Source organism: Siphateles boraxobius, unplaced genomic scaffold (assembly GCF_051911475.1).
Source record: "Siphateles boraxobius isolate OS27281-9 unplaced genomic scaffold, OSU_SipBor_1 8, whole genome shotgun sequence".
NCBI classification, from domain to species: Eukaryota; Metazoa; Chordata; class Actinopteri; order Cypriniformes; family Leuciscidae; genus Siphateles; species Siphateles boraxobius.
This window is the reverse complement of record NW_027509208.1, coordinates 2216924-2241735: the sequence shown is the minus strand read 5'-3', so window position 1 is coordinate 2241735 and position 24812 is coordinate 2216924. Positions and strand designations below refer to the sequence as shown.

General features: G+C 39.4%; 1 protein-coding gene across 1 annotated transcript; it reads right to left on the bottom strand.

The window, feature by feature from the left end:
• Positions 1-153: 153 nt before the first annotated feature.
• On the bottom strand, positions 154-24015 carry slc5a6a (solute carrier family 5 member 6a). Its single transcript, XM_077220461.1, has 16 exons — positions 23878-24015; positions 17305-17758; positions 16524-16589; positions 16124-16175; positions 15937-16004; positions 15515-15669; positions 10491-10631; positions 10137-10266; positions 9294-9382; positions 9076-9188; positions 8823-8890; positions 8585-8671; positions 7854-8017; positions 7194-7297; positions 5341-5462; positions 154-5257 (listed from the first exon to the last, which is right to left on the bottom strand). Exons 2-16 carry the CDS (start codon positions 17650-17652, stop codon positions 5096-5098), a joined length of 1869 nt encoding a protein of 622 aa, XP_077076576.1. The 5' UTR covers positions 17653-17758; positions 23878-24015; the 3' UTR covers positions 154-5095.
• Positions 24016-24812: the final 797 nt, after the last annotated feature.

Genomic DNA, 24812 nt, shown 5'->3' with positions numbered 1-24812 from the left:
TTCAGTGTGATTATTTATTAAGATGCTGAGGTGTTTTAACAGTTTTTGAATGGGACCACAAGATCAATATAATTATATGAAAATATTTTACTTTACTTTTTAAGCACAGTTACTGAATCCTAGTGATATGTGGCAATGACAGAAATCACAGAAGACAGTCAGGAAGACATTTTTATTTTTATCAAGATGAATTTATCACATTCTCATTACAAACAATTCATCAAGAGGAAAAAATGAGTGTTCATGGTTCAAAGTAATGCCCACTGGAGTGGCTATCGGTTCCTCTATTCTTCATTCATCTATAAATAAAATATAGATGCTCTGCAGGCCAATGCAACTGCCTCTTTTTCACATAAAGGAAAGTTCTCTGCGAGAACTTTCACAACCAATCAAATCAAGAGACACTAAGTGAAGGCACACCCAAAGCAATCAAGCTGGTCAGACTCCATTGCTTATGGTTTTTTGGAATGCATATTTGGGAAAATAAAATATGAAAACTTCCATAAAAATAAATATTCTCATAATATTTATACAAACATAAATATTACGTATTTAAATATTTATTTTGCACTAAAGAGTGTTGTGCTTTCCATATAAAATGTGTATTAAAAATGTCATAAAAAAACAATTCTCACAGTAGAGCTCAGAGTTTTTTCATCGCATAGGCCCCCCAAGGTTGATTCTCTTAGGTTACACAGTTTTAGATTGTAGGACAGCATAGCTTATAATAGTTCAGTCCCTGCCTGTGCCTTAACAATTAGTCCTGTTGTAGGCAGATGTAAAATGTGTCTGGTGATTTATTCCTTCTTTCATCGCTCAAAGGGGAAATGCATTCTGAATTAAGACACTCTTAGGAGAGAGAAAAAAATCAGTGGAACAATTTAGATGCAATATTCAGTCTGTAAAATCAAGTGCTCTATACTTTTAAAAGATCAGGTGTTTTTAAAGCATTTTACACACATAATTCAAGTAATTTCAGGTATGACGGATGGCAACTCAACACACAATTGATCCAGTCTTACACATACTACATTATGACACTAGTAATGTTAAGAACTATGTCTTTTACACAAAGAATATAATAGGAGAACATGAGAAATCAATATATATCTATCGGACCATGTGAGTGGAATGCTGAAGTTACTAAATCCCAAACGAATTTCTTATTTCCATACCTGAAATAAATGTCATTATTAATCTAAAAGCTTGAATTGGATGGATTAAAAATAGTGTCAAGAAAGACTGAACGTTGAACACACATCGGTGACATCATTGCTGTCAATATATTTCTAAAGGCGTGAAGATCTTATGAAATGTAGAGCGGTCATCATCACTCAACTAACCCTTGGGGCCGTTAATTTACACAGGACTTGAACTTTTGAACTTGCATTCAAAAACTAAGGATTTCAATGGAATGTAAGGAGTGTTTAAAAAGTTAGAAATAGTATAACTTGAAATAGTGTCCTAAAAATATGGCATTCATCGAGCGAAATGTAGAAAAGGCTGGACACAAAGTAACTTTCAAAACACAGCAAGATGGATCGTAACGGAATCGAACTGAATACAGGACGAGCAAGAAGCAGTTAACCATGAACACAAAAGAGACAGCGCTACGAAATGGAAAGAATGCAGGATCTCAAACAGTGTTGGGGGGTAATGCACTAAAAACTCACATAATTAGATTACTTTTTCAAGTAATGAGTAAAATAACACATTAACAAAATAAAATATCTAAGTTACTTTTTCAAATAAGTGATGCAAATTACTTTGTTTTCCCCTTTTACTGAGCGACAGCTCTCCTGTCTGTCCTCATGTTGAGAGAAATCGTGAGTAAGTGCAGAGGTGTTGTGTGCGCTGTGTAAACATGATGCTTATTGCAGTTCTAGACTAAATGTGAGCAGGCATTTACTCATCTCACTTGCACACAAACAGATTCAGTATTCCTCAATTAATAAAAACTGAACTGCAAACCCAGAATACTTTGTAAACCTGCAATCATTAAATATCTTAAATAATACAAATATACTTTTATGTATTTAATCTCACTTTAATAACCAAATGTCTATGCTTCTGGCCTTCGATGATCCAATTCAACCATACAAATAAGCTAAAATGGCTTTAGATGGACATCACATTTGTGTTTAACTTTTTATTGTTTACGAGAGTTGAACTTTCTTTTCCTGCATCCTATTCTTCTGCATTCCAGAATGTTTGTTTGAGCCTCTACTGTGTGAATTTACATTCCCTTCAACCTGAGTCTTATTTATTTATTTATTTATTGGTTAAAAAGAGCCTTTACATGTGCCAAAAAATAACTTTTTGTTATTAAAAACAAACAAGCAAGCCCAGCCTAGGTAAGCAAAAGTAACGCGTTACTTTCAATAAAAATTAACACAATTTAGTTACTTTTTTAGGGAGTAACGCAATACTAATGCATTACTTTTAAAAATATGTGTCCCCAACACTGGTCTCGAGACCCTTTAAAAAAAATGTTTTTCTTATCATGGCATGCCATTTTAAAAATGCAGCGCCCATAAGCAGGATGATGAAAAAGCAGCAAGACGTGGTGTAATAGCATGTTTGCTTAAGACATTAATTTTAAAGTCACCATGAAACGATCATGAGTCCACATAGGATGATTCTTTGAAGACAAATGTAAAACTGTCACCAGACCGAGATGAGACACCCACAACAGGGCTTGACATTAACTTTTTGAGGCACTTGTCCTTCGGACAAGTAAATTTATGTTTCACTTGTCCATGCACAAAACTCACTTGTCCGGGTAAAGATTTATAATTTTATCTAGGGCTGCACGATTTGGGGAAAATGTCATATTCCTATTATTGAGATCAATATTGCGGTTGTGATATGCGATTGCGATATAATAAACAAATGGTTTCATGAGTCAACTTGTTTGGTTCTAAACCAAATGCACACACAGATTAGTGATAATTCTGAAATTAGCAATAACAACTAAATGATTGATAACACCTATAATGATCAATAAGCCATTGATGTTTGGATAAAAATGAACTGTCTAACAGGTAGGACATATACAGAAATTGAATAAAGTTATCAAACAGTCTGCGCAGCATAAATTATAAATTATATATAGACTACTCCTTATTAAAGCTACACAAGTTCTTTAGTCAAGAGCAGTGAGTAATTTTCTCTGTTCCCTTTGTTCTTTCATTAACTTTACTGACAGAACACTTTATTGGTAGCTGGCCCTTTAAGAGCAGCCGCTGTGGACAGAGACGCGGATCTCACACGCGCCTCATTCTCTCACGAGTCACAACTCTTTATGTCCATCATAAGACTGCTCTTGTGTTATGAAGATACTCGACAAATGACATTTTGGCTTAATTGTGTGTGTTGATGTTCGTTCAAGCGCGAAAGAGAACTGTATTCTGGCGCGCGGTCTGTGCATGGTCATCATACTGGTGCGCGTCTTTCTGCGAGTCACATTCAGGACATTCACAGGCCATTCACATTCAGGACATGTCTTCGTTTCAAATCTGTAAAATTAAATCTGTAAAATAGACGTAACGAGTGGCACATAACGTGAAGTAACATGGCATTTTATTTTGTTTGAAATTTAACTTGTCCGGTTGGACAACTAATTTTCTCTTCTACTTGTCCTACAAAAAATCCACTTGTCCCGGACAAGCGGACAAGCCTTAATGTCGAGCCCTGCACAATAAACAAACAAACACAAAAACTGCAAGACTTCCACAAACTGTTGACTCAGAGAGTCAACAGGCAACACATAACCTGAAAATACAATAGACTACAATACAATATCTTTGTTTGTGAGATGGTTCAGAGAAAGTTCTCGTTGCAGTCATAGGCACAATACAAGGACCTAGGAATCCTATAGCAACTACAAATGGTATGGCTTAGACTGAGGTTTGAATTTGGATAAGACAGCAAATGCCACTATAACATCAGAAACTATCAAATTACAAGAACCCAAGTGCAACCATATCAATTCATATGCTAATACTGATAATTATGGTCAGTAACCAGCACTGAGGTTTCAATTCTATGCAGTTAGTCTTCATAGTACTCTTGATACTATAACAAACATCTTCTAAATCTAATATCAAATATTTGAATAATAGGCTATTGTAACTTTTAAAGAACATTTCTAATCATCTATACCAAAATAATATGATAATAATATAAAATCTAGGCAAACATAATTTTTTTTTTTGAGATGTTAAAGTACAGTTAGCCGGGCTCTCACAATGCAAAGCATCATGGGAATTCAATAGAGGGGCATCCACATGCTTAAAAACCATCTTATCGTGGTCAGGCCCATGCTCCATTTGGGTTAGACTACGAAACGACAAACTAAAGAAACAATCCAGTCACAAAACTACATCATAAATTCATATGAGGAGGCACTTGTCACAAACAATGGGCTTCAATGAGGTAACTACAGATTAAACATGCATTAGATTCATTGGATCGATAACAATATGGCACTTCTTCACTGCAGATGACACACTGAAAGTTCACTACATTTCCAATTTTCGATACCAGTCATTCTTCATTTGCTGTAAACTTAACTCGGTATAGTGAACTCATCTGTAGTGCTTTCAAAGGCAAACAGAATGGAAAGGCTAATGGTAGTGAACTTTGGACGAAACAAAATCTTTGGGAGAGAGAAACCCCGAAACTTGAAAGGCAGTGACATTAAACGACTAAAGATTTGTGCAAACTGTGGTCTTTCTTGTAATAAACCATCCATCTTAAACCCGCCATTCAGCATGGTTTCGTTGATTTGTGCGTGTGCGACGCGTATATCACGACCCAGCGGTATTCAAACAAGTAATTTTAAGATTAAATTTAGGACATGTAAACTAAAAGATTTAGGTGATCACATCAGCTCAACACATCTCAATTTGTTCAACAGGATCTCAAACACAATAAGATTTTTATGTCAGACCACTGACATCATAAAGCATCACATAAACAAGACAACCCCTCACCTCCATCGCTGGCATCTGTTGACATTCTAACAGATGTTTTTCTCCTCGAGCCTGTGGGAAACTAAGTGTCCCTTAGGTCTGTCAGAGCATAGGAGATTTCACAAGGCTGTTTCCTGCACAGTATGGGCTAGGTTACAAGTTGGCTGGGCGGTTCTCTGTTCTCCCTCCTCTTCCCTGGTCTTGTCTTCCTCATTAGTGCAGGCAACGCCGTTGCTCTTTTTCTGGGCCATCAGGTAAGGCTGGATGTCCAGACCTTTGGGCTTTAGCCCATAATGAAAGTAGGAATGTTGTAAATGAAACTGGATTTTGTAAGGGATGTCAACCGAGGATTCTATTGAGTTACCTTGTCTTCCAGTGGGGTCACACAGCAGAGTTTCTCCCTGTAGCGTTGTGGCAGAAAGAACAGCAAAGTGCCAAGCACAGGGTAAATAGTACCTGGGTTTAAGTCCTTCTCCTTCCATGGCCCTGAGTGGACACAAACCACAATATGTTTTTTTAATTTTTTGCAGCATAATAAACAGTGTTGTTGTTAACTAAAACAAAACTATTAAATATTGTGTTCAGTAACTGAAATAAAATAATAAATAAATAAATATTAGATGAAAAGCTCAACAAACAAAAAAACCTTAGAGATGTTGTCTTGCTAATGAACTGGGGGGAAAAAATTTATTCTAAAATGAGTTAAACTAAAACAAAAATAAATTAAAAGATTATATATATATATATATATATATATATATATATATATATATATATATATATATATATATATATATATATATAATTATATAATATATAAAACCTTAATAAAAATGACAAAAGCACATACAAATTATTCATACTTAAACTACAACAAAAACTGAAAAGAGAAAAATAAAAGCTAATTAAAAAGTTTAATAAACACTAAAATATTATATAAATAATACCAAAATACAACTGCTAAAAATGTCATTGTAGACCAGGACCTGTATTCATAAAGTATTTTAATGCAAAGATTAGCTCCTAGTGACAAAATTCTAAGAAAATTCTTATAAATGTGGGCGTTTACTCTTAAAACTAAAGAAAAATTCCTAGTAAAGGAAAAAAGTAATTCAGAAAGCATCTTAACCCTTAAAAGAGGTCTTAAGGTCAAAATTGTTAGGAGTACGGACGAGGACTTTTAAGAGGCTTAAGAGTTTCTTTAGCAGAGGAGAAAATGGCAGAAAGACGAAGAGGGAGAAGAAATTAGTTGCAGACAATGGATGACAGTCAGTTAATAAGACGCTATAGATTGACACCCGGCCCGAATTTTCCTTCAAGGATGGCCTTGTGTTCATCCACTAAATGGGCTAACAGTGAACACTGTTCCTCTGTCCAGTTGGGCTTTCTCATCCTTCTTGGTTTTGATTCCATGTTTGTTATATTAAAACCAACATTCAAACCACCACTTAAATATACATGCCAGCAATCAGTGTAATTGGAAAGAGTGGAACAAGTTTGATCATTCTAAGCCAATCAAATACCTAAAATAAAAAAAATATTTATATACACATATATAATGTGTGTGTGTGTGCGTGTGTGTGTGTGTGTGTGTGTGTGTGTGTGTGTGTGTGTGTGTGTGTGTGTGTGTGTGTGTGAACGGTCAAATAGGAAAAATTACGCATGTAATTTCAAAGTGAAGGCTTAGAATAGACCCTATACTTAAAATCACTCTTTTTTCCCTTCTTGGACAACCAACCAATCACAGTCTTCAAAATATTGTGTGATACATAGCAACGGGGTCAACCCCGCCTCCTCACTAAGATAAAAGTTTTTGTCTTTTCCTTACTCAGAGTTGCTCTCAGATCGGTCCCGAATCGCTCTTAAGCTAAGACTCTAAGAGTTTTCTGAGAGGATTCTTAGAATCTTTATGATACGGGCCCAGGGGTTTTCAAACATTTTAGCGCTAAGGACCCCCTTCTATGATGATACCGTTGTGAAGGACCCCTTTACTAAAATAAAAAGGCATCTATATATTTTTATGTGGTCATTTTTCCTTTTTTATGTGCAAAAACAGGAAACTTTATATCATTAAAACAACATGTTTCCAAAAATAAATTGGTAATTTGCTTTAGTACAATGACATATTAAAGCTAGTTTATCTAGCCAACATTTATATAATTTAAGAGTAACAATTTAAGTTGTCCCCATGTTGAAGTGTTTAGAAACACACTTTACCAGTGAGAAAGCTGACCAGTAGTCCCACCACCACAACCGTGGTAGAATTATGAGCACTGTACCACATGTATGATAAAGAGTACAGAGCCTGAACTCCAGAGGGCCTGAAAATACAAAAAGACACAATAAATGGTCCGGTTTAGTCTGTAATATAGCAATCATTTTGAAAAGGCTTTATGAATTGTAATCAGGGACCAGCTGCACTATGCCATTCAGTCGGCATGAAATTAGTTGTGATAGTCTTTTCTTCCCTATTGTGACGTGTAACTATAAACAGTTTCTCAAAAAAAAAGGGAAAAAAATGTAGGGTGGCTGGGTGGGACTTGATTTTGTCCATTGAGAATTGGCTGGATACTGGTTGTATCATTGTGGTTTGTGGTTACTGTGATCTCATGTGAGTGACAGGTTGTCCTGCACTTGCACCAGCTTTCGGTCTCAAAATAGACCAGTCTATTTTTTAATGCAACAGACTTAAAAAAAAAAAAAAAAAAAAAAAGTCATGACCAGTCTTACAGAAACAAGATGTATAACCTGTATGACCAGTTTATGCAACTGGCCACAGACACTAAAATAATCAATTTCTGATTGGTCTAAAGTAATCAAACGTTTCAGAGCAGAAAATGGATTCTTGAGCACTCTTCATTTCTTATAAATATACACCTGGGTTTAGTTGTGATGAGCGTCGTCATGACAGCTGTTGTCATGTTTCCTACATTAGGCATGATGGTGGCATTTATCCCAGGTGGAGACATACGTGAAACAAAACTGCCGATACCGATCCAGAAAGCCATGACCAGCCCTGATGCCAGTCCAACCAGAGCACCCTGAAAACACACTCAGTCCATGAAATGAAATCATACCATGAAATCTACTAAATTTCAGTGCATTAGTGACAAGATACTTAGTAAAAAATATATTTACAAAACTGTTTTGGGTCAGTAAGATTTATTTTGAACATAAATGACTGTCAGCAAGATTAAATTACATTAAATTGATCAACAATGATAGTAAAGATATTTATAATGTTACAAAAGTTTTCTGTTTCAATAAACGCTGTTCTTTTGAACTTTCTATTCATCAAAGAATCATGAAAAAAATCTAAATCATCATTTAAAATGATTTCTGAAGGATCATGTGACACTGAAGACTGGAGTAGTTGCTGCTGAAAATTCACCATTGCAATCACATGAATTAATTATTTTAAAATATATTAATATAGTAAACAGTTATTTTAAATTATATAATGATATTACTGTTTTGCTGTATTTTTGATTAAATAACTGCAGCCTTGAGTATAAGAAATGTTTTTCAAAGACATTTTAAAAATCTTATCGACCCCAAACTTTTGAAGAGCTTTGTGCTTTGGTTGAATACTTTGCTTTTTGACTTACAGTGGAATTGGCCCAAGGAAAAAACATCCCAAGACAGAAAAGGCCAAGAAGTGGTCCTCCCACCATCCCAAATATACTGAGTGCCGCCTTAAGGATTTAACAGAAGGGAAAAAACACAGAGATAGACAGAAAGATTGTTAACTGTATGATTACATTTAATTAAATGACACCTCAAATTTACTTATTTTACGTATTTATCTTATTACTACATCCATGTCATGATAATCTTGGACCTCACCTGCAGCACAGAGCCCATTAGGGATGCGATGTAAGCCATAGCTAGACACACAAGCCCATAGCCAATAGCTGTGGGGGAATATAATGACAAAAAAAATTACCATGATCCCAGGATGGGCTTTCAGTTTAGTATGGACAATATATATTTTTAATATCACTGTACTATAACCAGGAACATAAGGGGAGGAGATGGACCACTCATAGAAAAATCAAAAAAGATCTGCCTTTCAGACAGTTATTGAAAATTCACTTACCCAACATTTTCGATAACAGGGTGGCACGAGCCTCCGTCATGGCTGGGACATGTGGTTTGATCAAGTCCTCCATGGTTACTGTTGCCAGAGAGTTGAAGGCAGATGAGATTGTGCTATAAGATAAAGCAAACACCATTTAAAGAAGAACGTTATTTATTGTAAAAAAATTACAATAAGATTATGGAAGACTAATTGTTATCATAAACTCTGGTTGATACCTGAGAGCTCCACTAAACAGGCAGGCAACAAACAGTCCTGGTAAACCAGGAAGATCTCTCAACACATCCATTACAAAGTACAGTACCATCTACAGAGAGAGAGAGAGAGGGGGAGAGAGAGAGAGAGAGAGAGAGAGAGAGAGAGAGAGAGGGAGATCCCATTGATCAAATTAACATACATTACTACTCAAAAGTTTGAGAAATGTATTAAGCAAGGATGCATTAAATTGATTAAAAGTGACAGTAAAGACATTTCAAATGTTACAAAAAATATTAGTTTCAAATAAAAGCTGTACTCCAAAAGAATCCAGTATTTTTTCTTTTTAAAAAAAATATATATTTTAATGCACTAAATCAGCATAGGCAATTTTAATTATTTCTGAAGGATCGTGTGACACTGAAGACTGAGGTAATGATGCTGAAAATTTAGCTTTACCATCACAGGACAAATTTGCATTTTAACTAGAAAACAGTTATTTTACATTTCAATAATATTTGATAATATTACTGAATTTTTGATCAAATAAATGCAGCCTTGGTGAGCATACGAGACTTCTTAAAAATAAAAAAAAGGTCAAATCTCACTCCAAACTGGTACAGTCGTGTAAATTCAATAATAGTGTGCTGAATAAAAGGAAATTAAAAACTCACACACACACACACACACACACACACACACACACACACACACACACACACACACACACACACACACACACACACACACACACACACACACAAGAGAATGGTAAATGATATAACACTTAAGAAAAACAAAACAAAAACAATAGTTGTATACGATTTAAATTAAAATAAAATATGTTTTATTCTCTTTTTTCAGACCTGGTCATTGGTTTTGACGTAGCCCTTATCCAGGGGGCTCTCCTCCCCATATCGAGCGTACATAACAAGACCCATTAGACAGCCCAATGTGAGCACAATCTGTTGGCATGGAAATACCACATAGCAGGACCTGAAAAACAAGACACCCCAAACACTTTTCAGAATGTACTGGCCACTTTACAAAAACAATTATTAACCACCAAAATACAATAATAATAAAGCATGTCACTGTGGTGCTCTGAAATCATAGAGTTTTGTTGCAGTAATTTAATATAACAACTGTGCAAATGGTACATAAAACAAGTTTACAGTTTCAAGTTCTATTGACTTGACCAGAGTGAGGTGTTTTCTTACATGATGGCCTCTTTCTCTGTGCGGGAGCTGAGATATCTCTGGACCTGAGCCTGATTCACTCCATACAGGGCCAGCATGAGGAAAACTCCCCCCACTCCCAGAGTCCAAAACGTGTGCCTCTCTAACGGGTCAGGGTTCAGGCTGCCACAGGGGACCACAAAACAATGAATGTAGGCTTCAATTGCAATTCTGGTATGTGGATCAGTGTTTGTTAGATAACCTTAAAGGAACAGTTCACCCAAAAAGGCTGTGTTAATAATGACAAAACTGTAGTTCCCTTTCGAGAGGTCTCTCCTATTGCGTAAGTAGCTTACGCTATGGGGGAAAACTCCTTTTCTCGAGAATATTGAAGTCTTTATGTAAAACGCATTGCAGCTGCACAGCTGACAGCAATGAACGAAGGAAGCTCGGTCATTGGCTGTGCTGCGGCAACTTGCTCGAACCAATGACGGGGCGACTCTGAATGCGCGACCAATGAGCGCGCTTCGCGCCCGCGCGCGTCAGAGCCCGCCAAGATGGGCGTGGCCAAGAGCTATTTATTGGGCGCCCCGTCATGAGAGTTCTTTAGATTTAATCTCCTTCAGCGAACACCTTCTTCGCTGGATCCTCCGGATTATTGAAGCCTTCGCCGCCGTCGAAAAGCATACCAGCGGGATTGATACGAGGACGTCGGCACCTTCAGCCGCCTTCGAACGCCATCCTACTGAGCCATCCGGCGTGCCACACACGCAAGTATCTTTACATCTGTTCGCCCCGCGACACTTGTAAAAGAGCAATTTTCTGAGGCGTTGTTTCAAATGCCTTCCTGCGCGTCGTGCAGAGACCTTCTCCCGGACGGGGATCGTCACATCATCTGCGCTCGCTGCCTGGGCCGGGACCACGCAGAAGCTGCTTTGACCAAGGGCGGATGCCCGGAATGTGATGACCTGGGTCTCTCCGCACTGCGGGCTCGCCTCGCCGCTTTCGCCGTGAGCGAGCCCATCGCCCCCACCCCTCTGTTTGAGCTGCGCACTAAGAAAAAGCGCCGCTCACAGAGGCTTCCTGAACCGGAGCTCAGTGACCTCACGCCGAGCCAGTCTCCGCGTGCTTCACCGCCGCTCTTACCTTCCCCACCGCCGGTTCAGTTCACCCAGCCGGACCCACACCCCTCTAGCAGAGCGGTGGGCCTTGTGACTTTCGGCGCGTCCGAGGACGATGGGGGAATGGATGACAGCTTGTCCATCGACGCTGCATCGGACGACTGGCCGGGCTCCACTCTCGACCCCGCCCCGTCGACGCTAGCTAGCACGAGCGGGGGCTCCACCATGGATACGGAGATTATCCGCGTCCTCTCGAAGGCCGTAGAGGACCTCGGGCTCGATTGGTCTTCCCCCGAAGAACCAACCCGAAGCCGACTGGATGAGTGGTTTCTGCAGGGACGCCAGCAGGCCCCTCGGCAAAGGCCTTCTCCCTTCTTCCCGGAGGTTCATGACGAACTCACCAAGTCATGGAAAGCCCCCCACTCTGCGCGTCTGAAGCCTTCTTTTTCTTTGTCGCTCTCCTCTGTGGACGGTGCGAAGGAAAGAGGCTACGAGGGAACGCCGCCCCTCGAGGAGGCCGTGGCCAATCATCTCTGCCCGCCCTCCACCACCGGATGGAAAGCCCAAGCTTCCCACCCCTCGAAGCCCTGCCGCACTACTTCTGCTCTCGCCGGTCGCGCCTATGCCGCCGCCGGCCAAGCTGCATCAGCGCTTCACTCAATGGCGGTACTTCAAGTGTTCCAAGCTAAGCTTCTCCGCTCTATGGACGAGTCTGGCCCCGAACCCGAAGCCTTTAAGGACCTAGCAGCGCAACTGATATAGCTCTGCGAGCCACGAAGGCCACCGCCCAGTCTATTGGCCGCGCCATGGCTAATTTGACTGTTCTCGAGCGCCATCTGTGGCTGACTCTGACGGAGATGAAGGACGCGGATAAGGCGCCGTTTCTCGACGCGCCTATCTCCACCAGCGGGCTGTTTGGACCGGCGGTTAAAGGTTTCGCCGAACGCTTCACTGAGGCCCAGAACGCTTCACAAGCTATGCGCCATTTCCTGCCCAAGCGCTCCAGCTCATCGCAGAGCAGACAGAGACCGCCACAGCCGCAGCGGGCTAGAACAGCTCCCACCGCCTCTCAGCCCGCGCCTCATGCTGACGCTCGACGCCGCTCGTGGGAATAGTTCTAGACTCGATGCAAATGACAGCGCGTCTCTCATCAGAGCGCGCGCTCACCATCCGGCGCCTTGCAACATCATTCCGTTGATCAACACCCCCGTCAAGCGGTTTCAGAGGATGCTCGGTCTCATGGCCTCAGCATCGGCCGTACTCCAGCTAGGATTGTTGCATATGCGCCCTCTCCAACGCTGGCTCAAGAGCCGCGTCCCTACTCACGCGTGGCGTTCGGGCCACTTTTTAATCAGAGCGAACCACGGCTGTATAAAAGCCCTGACGCACTGGAAAGTCGGCGACTGGTACCAGTCAGGCGTGAGTCTGGGTGTGAACACAAGGAGAAAGATGATAACGACAGATGCCTCCAAAATAGGTTGGGGGGCCCTTTACGAGGGCAGGCCTGTCTCCGGCTTTTGGTCAAACCCGGAGAAGCGCCTACACATAAACTGTCTGGAGATGAAAGCGGTCGCTTTGGCTCTCAGAGCCCTGCTTCCACATCTAAAAAACGAACACGTCCTGGTCCGAACGGACAACATGACGGTAGTGTCGTACATAAATCGCCAGGGTGGACTCAGGTCGAGCTCCATGCATTCATTGGCCAGGAGACTCATTTTATGGTCCCAGCACAACTTGCGCTCGCTGAGAGCAGCGCATGTGCCAGACGCCCTGAACCAGGGGGCAGACATGCTATTCAGAGACAAGATTCTCCCAGGAGAATGGGCTCTCAACCCGCTGACGATTCAATGGTTATGGAAAACCTTTGGCAAAGCGGAGATCGACCTCTTCGCCTCCAAGGAGAACGCGCACTGCTCTCTTTTCTTCACGAAGAGCACGGACGCGCTCGCCCAGAGCTGGCCGAGCCGCCCCTTATATGCCTTTCCCCCGATCGCGATGCTGCCACAGGTCATCAGTCGGGTCAGAGAGGAGAAAAACGCAGTGCTTCTGATAGCCCCACTCTGGAAGAACCAAACATGGTTTCCAGATCTGATGCAAATGCAATCTGCACTACGGCCGATTCCACTGAGGCCAGACCTCCTCAGTCAGGCCAGCGGGATGATATTTCATCCCCGCCCCGATCTGTGGGCCCTTCATGCATGGCCCCTCAACGGGTTCCCAGGAACCTCACGAGCGGAGCGCTAAAAACCATCGCTGAGGCGCGGGCGCCCTCCACGAGACGCTTATATGCCCAGAAATGGAAAGTGTTCAGTGACTGGTGTAATGCCAAGGGCCTGAACCCTGAGACATGCGAGATTACGAACGTACTCGCTTTTCTACAAGGGCTTCTGGAGGCGGGCCGCACCCCCTCCACGCTCAAAGTATATGTGGCGGCCATCACAGCGTCACACAACCCTGTAATGGAACGTCCATTGGGAAGAAACGACCTAATTATTCGTTTCCTAAGGGGCGCTAGGAGGATGAACCCTTCACGCCCCCCCTCAGTGCCGATCTGGGACCTAGCTACTGTCCTAGACGCTCTTAAAGGGCCCCCGTTCGAACCACTCCGAACCGTGCACCTTAAACAGCTCTCGCTCAAGACTGCGCTCTTGCTGGCGCAAGAGAGTGGGCGACCTGCACGCGCTTTCGACAAGCGCTGCCTGCCTAGAATTCGGACCTAACGACTGCAGGGTCGTCCTTAGACCGAAACATGGGTATATTCCTAAAGTGCTCACCACTCCCTTCAGAGCACAGGTTATCTCCCTAACTGCGCTATCGTCTCCAGCAGACGAACACGACGCTAATCTACTCTGCCCCGTTAGGGCTCTCAGAGTGTATTTGGAGCGTTCTGCCCTATTCAGACAGACAGAACAACTGTTTGTATGCTTTGGCGGCCGTACGAAAGGTTCCGCCGTTTCAAAGCAGAGAATCTCTCACTGGATAGTTGAGGCTATAGCGCTGGCTTATGAAGCTAAGGGACTTCAATGCCCCTGGGGAGTCAAAGCACACTCCACCAGGAGTGTGGCTTCTTCCTGGGCATGGTCGAGCGGGATACCGATCGAGGATATTTGTGCAGCGGCAGGCTGGGCCTCACCGTCCACATTTATCAGGTTCTACAACCTACAGGTCCCGACATTGCATTCCAATGTACTATCAGCATGATACTAGTTGAACTACGAGTTCGTATCTAGATTATGTATGTGCTTGTGTCACACTGAGCGCCTTCTAGCCGCTCTGTATTTTTCCCAAATATAAAGCTCGCCTCTGCCAGCTAGTTGGATGATAACTTTGCTTTTCAGCTCAGGCACCTGCCTCTGGCTATCAGAAGGCGAAGTTCAGCACGCACAGCGTTTTGCATGGTGTTCCCATAGCGTAAGCTACTTACGCAATAGGAGAGACCTCTCGAAAGGGAACGACTCGGTTACTAACGTAACCTCGGTTCCCTGAGAGGAGGGAATGAGTATTGCGTAAGCTGCCGTGCTTGTGCTTGGTTAGTTCGCTTCAGTCGTTTTAACCTAAAGAACTCTCATGACGGGGCGCCCAATAAATAGCTCTTGGCCACGCCCATCTTGGCGGGCTCTGACGCGCGCGGGCGCGAAGCGCGCTCATTGGTCGCGCATTCAGAGTCGCCCCGTCATTGGTTCGAGCAAGTTGCCGCAGCACAGCCAATGACCGAGCTTCCTTCGTTCATTGCTGTCAGCTGTGCAGCTGCAATGCGTTTTACATAAAGACTTCAATATTCTCGAGAAAAGGAGTTTTCCCCCATAGCGTAAGCTACTTACGCAATACTCGTTCCCTCCTCTCAGGGAACCAAGGTTACGTTAGTAACCGAGTCGTTTTTGGGCAAACCGTTCCTTCAAGTCAACTCATATCTGAAACAAAATGATGTAAAATCGCAACACTCACTCAAGGCCTGAGATACGGCTGCCGTTTTGTGCTTTCCTCCATACTTCGGCGATGCCCCCTGCCTGGTGCGTACCCACCACGATCACTGCCAGCTGCCCCGCAAACATCACGATTGTCTGGAACACGTCTGTCCAGATCACTGCTTTCAGACCCCCCTGGCACAGAGAAGAGAGGAACAGGTGAGTTCGAAAGTAGACTAACGTTCAAAGGTTTTCAAATGTAAAAATTATTCCTGTGATGGCAAAGCTGAATTTTCAGCATCAATACTCCAGTCCAGAGAAAAACATCTTATAAATCATACTAAGTGAATTTTTTTTATTTAAATGTAAAAATGCAGAATGTTTTCTGTGATGAGTAGGTTTAGAATAGTAGGTTTTTAACATTATAAATTTCACTTCTGATTAATTGCCTCTCCAACTTACCAATGCTGTATAAAGCGTGCTCACCAATCCCATGGCTAGCACTGCCCCCCAAAGGTCAAACCCTGTTACTGCGAGCACAAATAAAAATACAAAGAAACATTTAACAGAGAAACAAAACATGAAATAAACTACAGATCTGATTTACAGCGACATGCACATCTAGTAATGCATAAATAGTCTCATTTACCTGCATTTAGTGCAAGTGCGGGAGCATACAGAACGACTCCCATATAGATAACCTGCGGAAAAATAATAAATAGACAGATGTAACGGATGCTTTTCTGCAGGCACACTAGATTGCTTTGGGACATAATAACTTTTTTCTCTGAATTTCCTCATCTAGTAACTGATAGTTTTGAGAATCATTACACTTAAGATCCATAACGCTGAGTAAATAATTGTCCGTATTAATGGGGGGTGTCAGAATAGATTTGTAGGTGTAAGTTCAAGTTTTTATATTGACAACAGGGCGTCGTAGAGCCTAGCAAATCTGGAGTAAAAGACAATATTACTTTAGATTATTAGATATTTACTCATTCAGGTTTTAATAGCTTGTTGCAAACACCCAGGTGCTGCTCATAACTCACCATCTGAAAGATGAAGGTCGCAGTGCCACATATCCGAACACTTTTACAAAAACGAAGCTCCAGATACTATGAAGAGGAAAAAGAATGCAATTTAATACAAATAGAAACACCATAGAGCAGTTCTATGTTCAGTTTGATTACTGCAATTTACAAAAATGAAATCAACAATGATAATAATAAGAACTGTTTCTTTAGCACTAAATCAGCATATTAGAATGATTTATGAAGGATCATGTGACACTGAAGACTGGAGTAATGTCTGCTGGAAATTCAGCTTTGCCATCACAGGAATAAATTACTTTTTACAATTAAATAAAATAGAAAATGTTATTAAATTGGAATTATATTTCACAATATTGCTGCTTTATTGGTGAGAGAGACTTCTTTTAGAAACATTAAAAGTCAGAATCATGCTGTCAAATATATTTTTTATAATGTTGGTGTTTATTTTGCTATGATGACTGATGGCAATTATTCATTTTAAAACAGTCTGGGACCACTAGTGAGAGAATGCTTCCATTTTGCACTCTTTCATGAAACACTGCAAGACAGTTTATAGTTTTTAATAAATATCAACAGCTTTTCCATGAACTTTCCAGTTTTTTGAGGATTACTGGATAAGGATTTTTTAAAAGACTAGATCACTAATGAATCATTCACTGACTGATTTCTGAACCGGTTTGATTGATTCATTAAAAAAAAAGAACCAACTTCGATTCCCAAACTGTGACTGACTCCAGTCTCTCAAACAAACTAATAAAGTGAATTTCTATAGTGCTACCTCATAGGCACTGCTGAGGCGGAGCCGATAGAAAACCGGAATGAAAATGTGTGCCGGGATGAGCAGGCCCAGGAAGTAGGAGCAGCCCAGGAACCAGTACTGCGTGCCATGTGTGTAAATCTCCGATGGGGCGCCCAGGATGGCCACCGCTGATTGAAAAGTGGCCAGAAGCGAAAGAGACACCGGAAGGCAGCGCATGCTGCGGTCGGCCAGCAGGAACTCCTGCGTGGTCCTCTGACGACCCCCTGAGAAGGCGTAGTAAAGGCCGATTCCAGCGGAGGCCACTAGCAGCAAAACGAAAATAACGTAATCCACCGTGCTGAAGTGCATTTGAACTGCGTCCCCCATGATGCCGTGAGATGGAGCACACAGAGCGATGTGGCCCCTGGATGATCAGTGAAGGGTCAGTGGATAGTTACACATTGGGTCATCGTGAAGGATTGCAGCTGACGTGCTGTAAAAAATTAAAAGACTGTTAATACACTTTCACATTATAACATTTACACTAATGCATTACACAACATGTGCAAAATGGCTCAAAACACACACAATATATTTTAAATCACTACTATCAAAAATCAATCCAAGCTTGCAGTCGTTTGTGTAGGGGTGGGATTTAAGCGGACTAAATGATTGGAGAAGTGTGTGAAATAAACTGTTGCTACAGCTGCCAATTTATTTTATAGTATCAGTAGAATTAAAAGGATAGTTCACCCAAAAATGAAAATTCTGTCAGTATTTACTCTCCCTCATGTTGTTCCAACCCCGTAAGACCTTCGTTCATCTTCGGAACACGAATTAAGATATTTTTGATTAAATCTGAGAGCTGGATCACTCCTCCATAGGCTTCAAAAGGATTGAAACTTGCTGGCCTCGAAAAGTTATTAAAGACAACGTTAAAATAGTCTAAGTGACTACAGTGGCTCAATCTTAAGTTTATCAAGCGACGAGAATACTTTTTGTCTGCAAAAAACAAAAATAACGACTTTATTTCAACTATTCATTTCCTTCTCTGTGGGCCTCGAGTCAGTTCACTAGTGTAAAAGCGTAGAGCTTCTGTTGTTTTACGTCACACGCATCACACACATGACCAGCGTCGGCCAATAGTGAGCCTACGTGTGACGTAGCTCTACGCTATTACACTAAGTTATACACTGTTATACACTGTAGTCACTTGGACTATTTTAACGATGTCTTTAATAACTTTTCGAGGCCGGCAAGTTTCAAGCCTTTTGAAGCCTATGGAGGAGTGATCCAGCTCTCAGATTTAATCAAAAATATCTTAATTCGTGTTCCGAAGATGAACGAAGGTCTTACGGGGTTGGAACAACATGAGGGAGAGTAAATACTGACAGAATTTTCATTTTTGGGTGAACTATCCCTTTAATAGAACTGCTGATGCAAAGACAGAAATATCACTAGAGTTAAAGCTGAAGCACCGTTGGCTTGCCTCCATTTGATAAAAGCTCTACATTATGTTTTCTGAGCTGCTAGCTGTAGGTGGCCTTAGGACGCAGCATGGTTTTAGCAGTCCTATGGTATTTGACATGGAAAACATCAAAGGTTAATTTAAAAAAACAGAAGACACCTTTGCTAAAGATTAATCTGATTCTGATTGAACCTGATCCACTCAAAACTTATGCAAGTGCATAAAATCATTTAAAAGCTATGCAATCTCATTATCACTATTTGATGAAGTTCCAGACTCATTGTCTTATTAAAAAAATGGGAAAATAAAATGGGGGAAAAAAAAACGAAAAAAAAACCCTCCAGTTTATCGATCACACAACCTACTGGTCTTGTGAGGCACATTAGGAGTCATCATGTGACTTAGAGATTTTTTCTTTTTAATTTAATAGGCTCTCGTGCCTCTAGGGCTTCCTGTCCATTCAAACCAGCTTACAACAACTAGTCTAACAAATTCTGACATTTTGTAAGGTTCAAGCTTATTCACACAAACATGTGCTGAATGCAAAAAGCACTGTGGTTTAGTGTATTCAGTTCAGAGAAATCGTGAGGAATAAAAAAAATAAAAAAATTTGGTAATAGGTGATGCTGAGAGGATGGTGCGGATGACATATGAGATTAAGAGACTTCTTTCAAAAACATTCAAAATCTTATCAACCCCTATTTTCCGATCAGTAGAGTAAACCTCAATAATGATCAGAAGGGAGAACTATTTCATTTTATTGAAAGTTTCCACTGTTTAAATTAATCTGCACACATTTAGAAGCAGGCAAGTTACATAACATCCCGTAAAATGGTTAAAGGTCCAACGTGATACTAAACTTTCTTGCAACTGTGTAACATTGTTAACTCATTTACTGATTACGATTGCAAAAATCTGTAAATTAGTTGCATACAATAGAGCCACAATCCTGTCATGTCCAGTGGAACAATACGTCCTACAATGAGAAACCATGTGATTCTAGTAAGCTGCAGGCCGGGAACCACAGCAAATATGGCATATTTCATTTTTAGGTAGAGCTGCACGTTTCTGGATAAATTGATAATCACGATTTCTTGTTTCAAATAGAGATCAGGTTTCTGAACAGACAAATTAATCAAAATAACAAGCATTTCACTAGAGGTTCTAACAAAATATTAATTGCTGTAGTCTATTTGAAAATGTTTAATTTATTTAGGTTTGAATACAAAAAAAAATCTATTTGAAATGAATGATTCAATGACTCACTCATTAATACTTAACTTGTTTCATTACTGGATGAATCAGCATTTTTGAATGAATCTTACACACACAAAGAAAAGGAATTGGTACTCTGACAGCAGCCATCATGTGAGTACTTTGAACAACCAGTTCTCTGAGCAAATAATAATAATAAAGATAACAGCATCATTTTATCCTTTTATTGGATTTGATAGTCAGTCGTTTACAGTATATCAAGCATAAAACTCAAGCAAAAGCTCAATTCAAGATTCATTTTGTGTGATCAAAGCCGTTGCGTTGGCTAGTTTGCTAAAAGATAAGTCTTGCATACGGCATGATAAAACTCTGACCTAGAAGCTCTGTGGCAACTCTGATAACAACACCACACAAGAGATGTTTGGGCTGGGATGGAGGGTTTCACACCAATTTAATCTTTATAATTTCTTATTTGAAAGAAAAGAAAGGACAAATCAGTTCTTATCTGCAGAACAGTGAAGAAAATGCAAGGACACACAGGCCAAGATTTGTCTACCCTTCTTTCCTGTCATGGTGGAAAACCATTGTTTTTTAAGTAAAAAAAAAAAAAACTAAATCTCTATTCTGGATATGTATCCAGGGCAAAAAAGAGACCAGCCTGAATCCTTTCCATGGTCACAAGGCTTTTGATGATCAAACAGTGGGATAAATGCGCAGCAAAGTGTCTGTCTGATTTTCTTTAGCCGTATGATCAAGCTCTGCTCCTGCGTATTAAACACAGTTTATGACTCATGAACAGCATCAGAACTCTATGTACAACATCGCATGCCCTGATTAAGATGATCAAATAGTAAACATCAGCTGCTCTAACCATCCAATCAACTAACAATCCAACTGTTACATTATTTGTGCTAGTTCAGCATGGGTTACTCTAAAATTTAGACTTAACTTTTAAAAAAATCAGTTTTATTGAGTGGGATTAACTCTAAAAATAAAACACTTTCTAGTACCACAAGAGTAAATCTAGCTTGAAGTACAACTTTCAATTTGTAGCTCTAGTTACGTGGCGAGGCTGTCATTCACCTTTTATATAATAATAACAACAACAATATAATTTTAATATATTTAATCTTTTATATAATTTTTTTAATCTTTATTTTGATTTTCATAACGGGTTCTAATTTCTAATCTTCTAATATTATATATCTCAGAAATTAATTCTCAAACTGCCACCTGAAGGTACGCGTCATTCAAGTACATAAAAATGACATCTATAAGGACCTAATTAAACCAATTAAAATTGAAAAACTAATAATAAGGATCAGCGAATAAGACGTATCACCGATAGACACAGCTTTACAATTAAGAAAAACTACATTTTAAAAAACTCAAACTCAAGAGTTGTTAGACTCATCAGCAATTAGAAAACCGAAAATAAAACAGGACAGTGATTTTAATAGAACAAGTTCTGACATGAATTATAGCACTGGTGAAATGAAGTAAGTGAAAAGCTTTCACGCTAGGCTACTTAAAATACCAAGCTCACAGCATGCTAGAGGGCCAACCAACATGATTAACAATGCCTGAAAAGTTATTGTTTCGCCCCCATCAGGATTAGAAACTTGAGAGAAATTGGCTGCATTTAAACTGCCAAAGCAATGAAAGGGAAAATTCTGTCATCATTTACTCGTCCTTGTGTTGATCAAAACCCTTAAGACTTAAACCCTGAAACCCAATGCTGTGCCTGTATTTGTAGTGCATGTATGCTTTATTTTTTTAATTGATAGAACAAAAAATCTTCCTAGTCTTGACATAGTGTTAAGACAAAAAGTATTTCTGATCGCCAAACATTAGTGGAGGATATCCAGAGTTAATGTATTGAACTACATTTTCTGGGATCTAAATTTTCTGGATAGCTGTGTGAACTGAAGGGGAACTAGGTCCACTAAAATGCCCAGCTGGTTAAAAGAAATTGTAAACATTTTTTCCAGCACTTCCAGCAAATAAATCCAAGCACTTAAAGACAGCCATTTACTTACACATTGATTCATAATAACAAACTAATGTCCTGCATGGACACTTTATACAATTATATTAAAAGGCATTTAATTGTTTTCTCGTTTTATTAAAAATAAAACACAGCCTGGATTCTTGAGAAGTTATTTAAAATGAATCATCTTACAGATAAAGTAGCCTATTATAAATATTTCATGAAAACAGTTCTGCAAACACTGATGAAGCGCGTGTTATCAGTCAGAGACACCATTATGGCAAGCCGTTTTAACTTTTATTCATTTCCAGGATATGAATTCTTGATATCAACAATTCAATTTTAACTAGTTAAAATTATAGTTATTGATATCAGGAATTAAATTTATACTAGTAACAATGGCAATTTTTGATATCAGAAATTACATTTCCACTAGTAACAATGCTAATTCTTGATATCAACAATCACATTTTTACTAATTAAAATGCTCATTCTAGATATCAAGAATTGTATTTCAACTAGTAAAAACTATAATTCTTGATATCTGTAATTGTATTTTCACTAGTGAAATGTCACCATAGGCTGCCATTCAAAATCAATTGTTGATATCAATAATTGATTTCTTACTAGTTGCAATTCCAATTTCACATATCAGAAATACAATTCTTACTAGTAAAACCCTTTATTTTTGATATCAAGAATTCAATTGTCACGAGTTGAAATGTCTATTCTTGATATCAACAATTGAATTGCTACTAGTAACTGTTCATTTTTGATATCAATAATTCCATTTTCACTAGTGACTATGTTAATTTCTGATATCATGAATGTGATTGTTACTAGTAAGAAAGCCATTTTAGATATCTGAAATAATATTGATATCAGAAATACATTTTCAGATATCAAAAATTAAAGTTTTTACTAGAAGCAATTAAATTGTTGATATCAAGAATAGACATTTCAACTAGTGACAATTGAATTATTGATATCAGGAATTCACATTCTTACTAGTAACAATGTAATTATTGATATGAAAAATTATATTTCTACTAGTAAGAAATCAATTGTTGATATCAACAATTAATTTTGAATGGCAGCCTATGGTGACATTTCACTAGTGAAAATACAATTACAGATATCAAGAATCTAATTGTTGATATCAAGAATTAAATTGTTGATATCAAGAATTAAATTGTTGATATCAATAATTAAATTGTTGATATCAAAAATGTAATTGTTGATATCAAAAATTGAATTGTTGATATCAACAATTCATATCCTGGAAATGAATAAAAGTTAAAACGGCTTGCCATACACCATGACATTTTCCATATGCGTTTTAATGGCGGCTATACGACTTTTTTATTTTTATTTTATTTTTTATAATCTAATCAAAAACGACATTTGATGTACGTATCGTCAAATAAAATGGCGTTTAAAATGAAAATCTTACCGGGCGCTCAATGTCTCACCCATGGTCTCAACCAACGCGAGCAACAGAGCCACGAGCTCGAGAAGGAATAGATTGCGCGCGTGTAACATTACTGTTAAAAAGGAACGGGTAGGAATATTTGATTTCATAGTTAGAAGCTACAGGTTTAACCCGATGTTGCGTAAATCTACGAAAAGCTGTGTTGCTGGTTGCAACAACGTGCTGTGAATGACTGTCCTTTACATGCAATCGGAAAATAGGCTACCACTCTGTCTAAAGGAAATGACATGCTGATTTAAAAGGGTGACACCATTTCGTCACGAAAAAACGCAATGTGCGCAGCCAAGTAAAATATATAAAGTGATAAGTGTACACTGCAGCGTATATAAATAGAAATATCCAATTATAATAAACGAAGCTGCAGAGCGAAATCTGCGACTGGAGTTTTTAGAGTGTTTTTTAGCGACCTTGCTATTCATTCTGCTCAGCTATCATGTATTATCTTACCTTGGTCAGAGTTCATGCGATGAATAATGAGTGATGAATGGAGAAAGGTTTAAACCAGTCTCGATTCAGACCACCCCTACTCTCCTTGACATCACGCAAAGGTTGCTGCTCCATTGATGCACATGTGCTTCTGACGTCACTCCGGAACGTTACATGTCACTACCTCATCACGTCACGACCAAAACATTAAACCCACAATTAATAATAAAAAATGTACTTATTTTGTGAAGAGATATGACGAGATCTTTCATGTACCGTAAATACTTGTTTTTCCAACATGGGGTTGTTATATTGCCCAATATGTTTGAATGTGCATGCTTGTTTTCACTATTGTAATTTCTCTTGCAGTATTAATAATAATAATAATAATAAATGAAACCATACCGTTTGTGGAGAAATTAATTGTCTTTAATGCAATACAACCATTATGGATCTCGATTTATTTTTCTTGTCAGAATATGTCATTGTTAATTTTGATGGGAATTTTTATTTTCATAAAATTGCATTTTTACATTTAATCATTTTTCAAAAGCAAGAAACTTGCTAAAAAAGCGAGAAATTCCAAAGCGAGAAACTGAACGCTTGTTCCTGTAACGTAGAACGCAAGCTTCTGGAGGGCACAGAAGTCTAAAGAGAGAGGTGACATATGTGCTCTCTACTGTCCATTCTGGGTCAGTTGCTGAGGTTAGATAGTAGGCCTGAATTACAATAGTCCAAGATCTTTGACAAGAAGTTAATGGTCCAAGCCAAAATTTTCTCACTTACAAAGTGGTTTTAGGCTTTATTGTAATGTTTTACGCAAGTGCAAAAGTAAAAGGCGATTAGCACCATCACTACTGTAAGCAAATATAATAATGTTGCATAAAGTGGCACCCTTTTCCTCTTGTGTGTGTATACACGATCACCAGTCACTTTAGGTAGGCTACACCGTAGTA

Excerpts from the sequence above, each read along its gene's own strand:
- slc5a6a (XM_077220461.1), bottom strand. The coding sequence starts at position 17,652 with ATGGGGGACGCAGTTCAAATGCACTTCAGCACGGTGGATTACGTTATT. Across the intron at positions 16,590-17,304 it reads GCCTCAGCAGTGCCTATGAG|TATCTGGAGCTTCGTTTTTG; the intron begins GTAGCACTATAG and ends TCCTCTTCATAG. Across the intron at positions 8,891-9,075 it reads CCTGTTATCGAAAATGTTGG|CTATTGGCTATGGGCTTGTG; the intron begins GTAAGTGAATTT and ends ATTCCCCCACAG.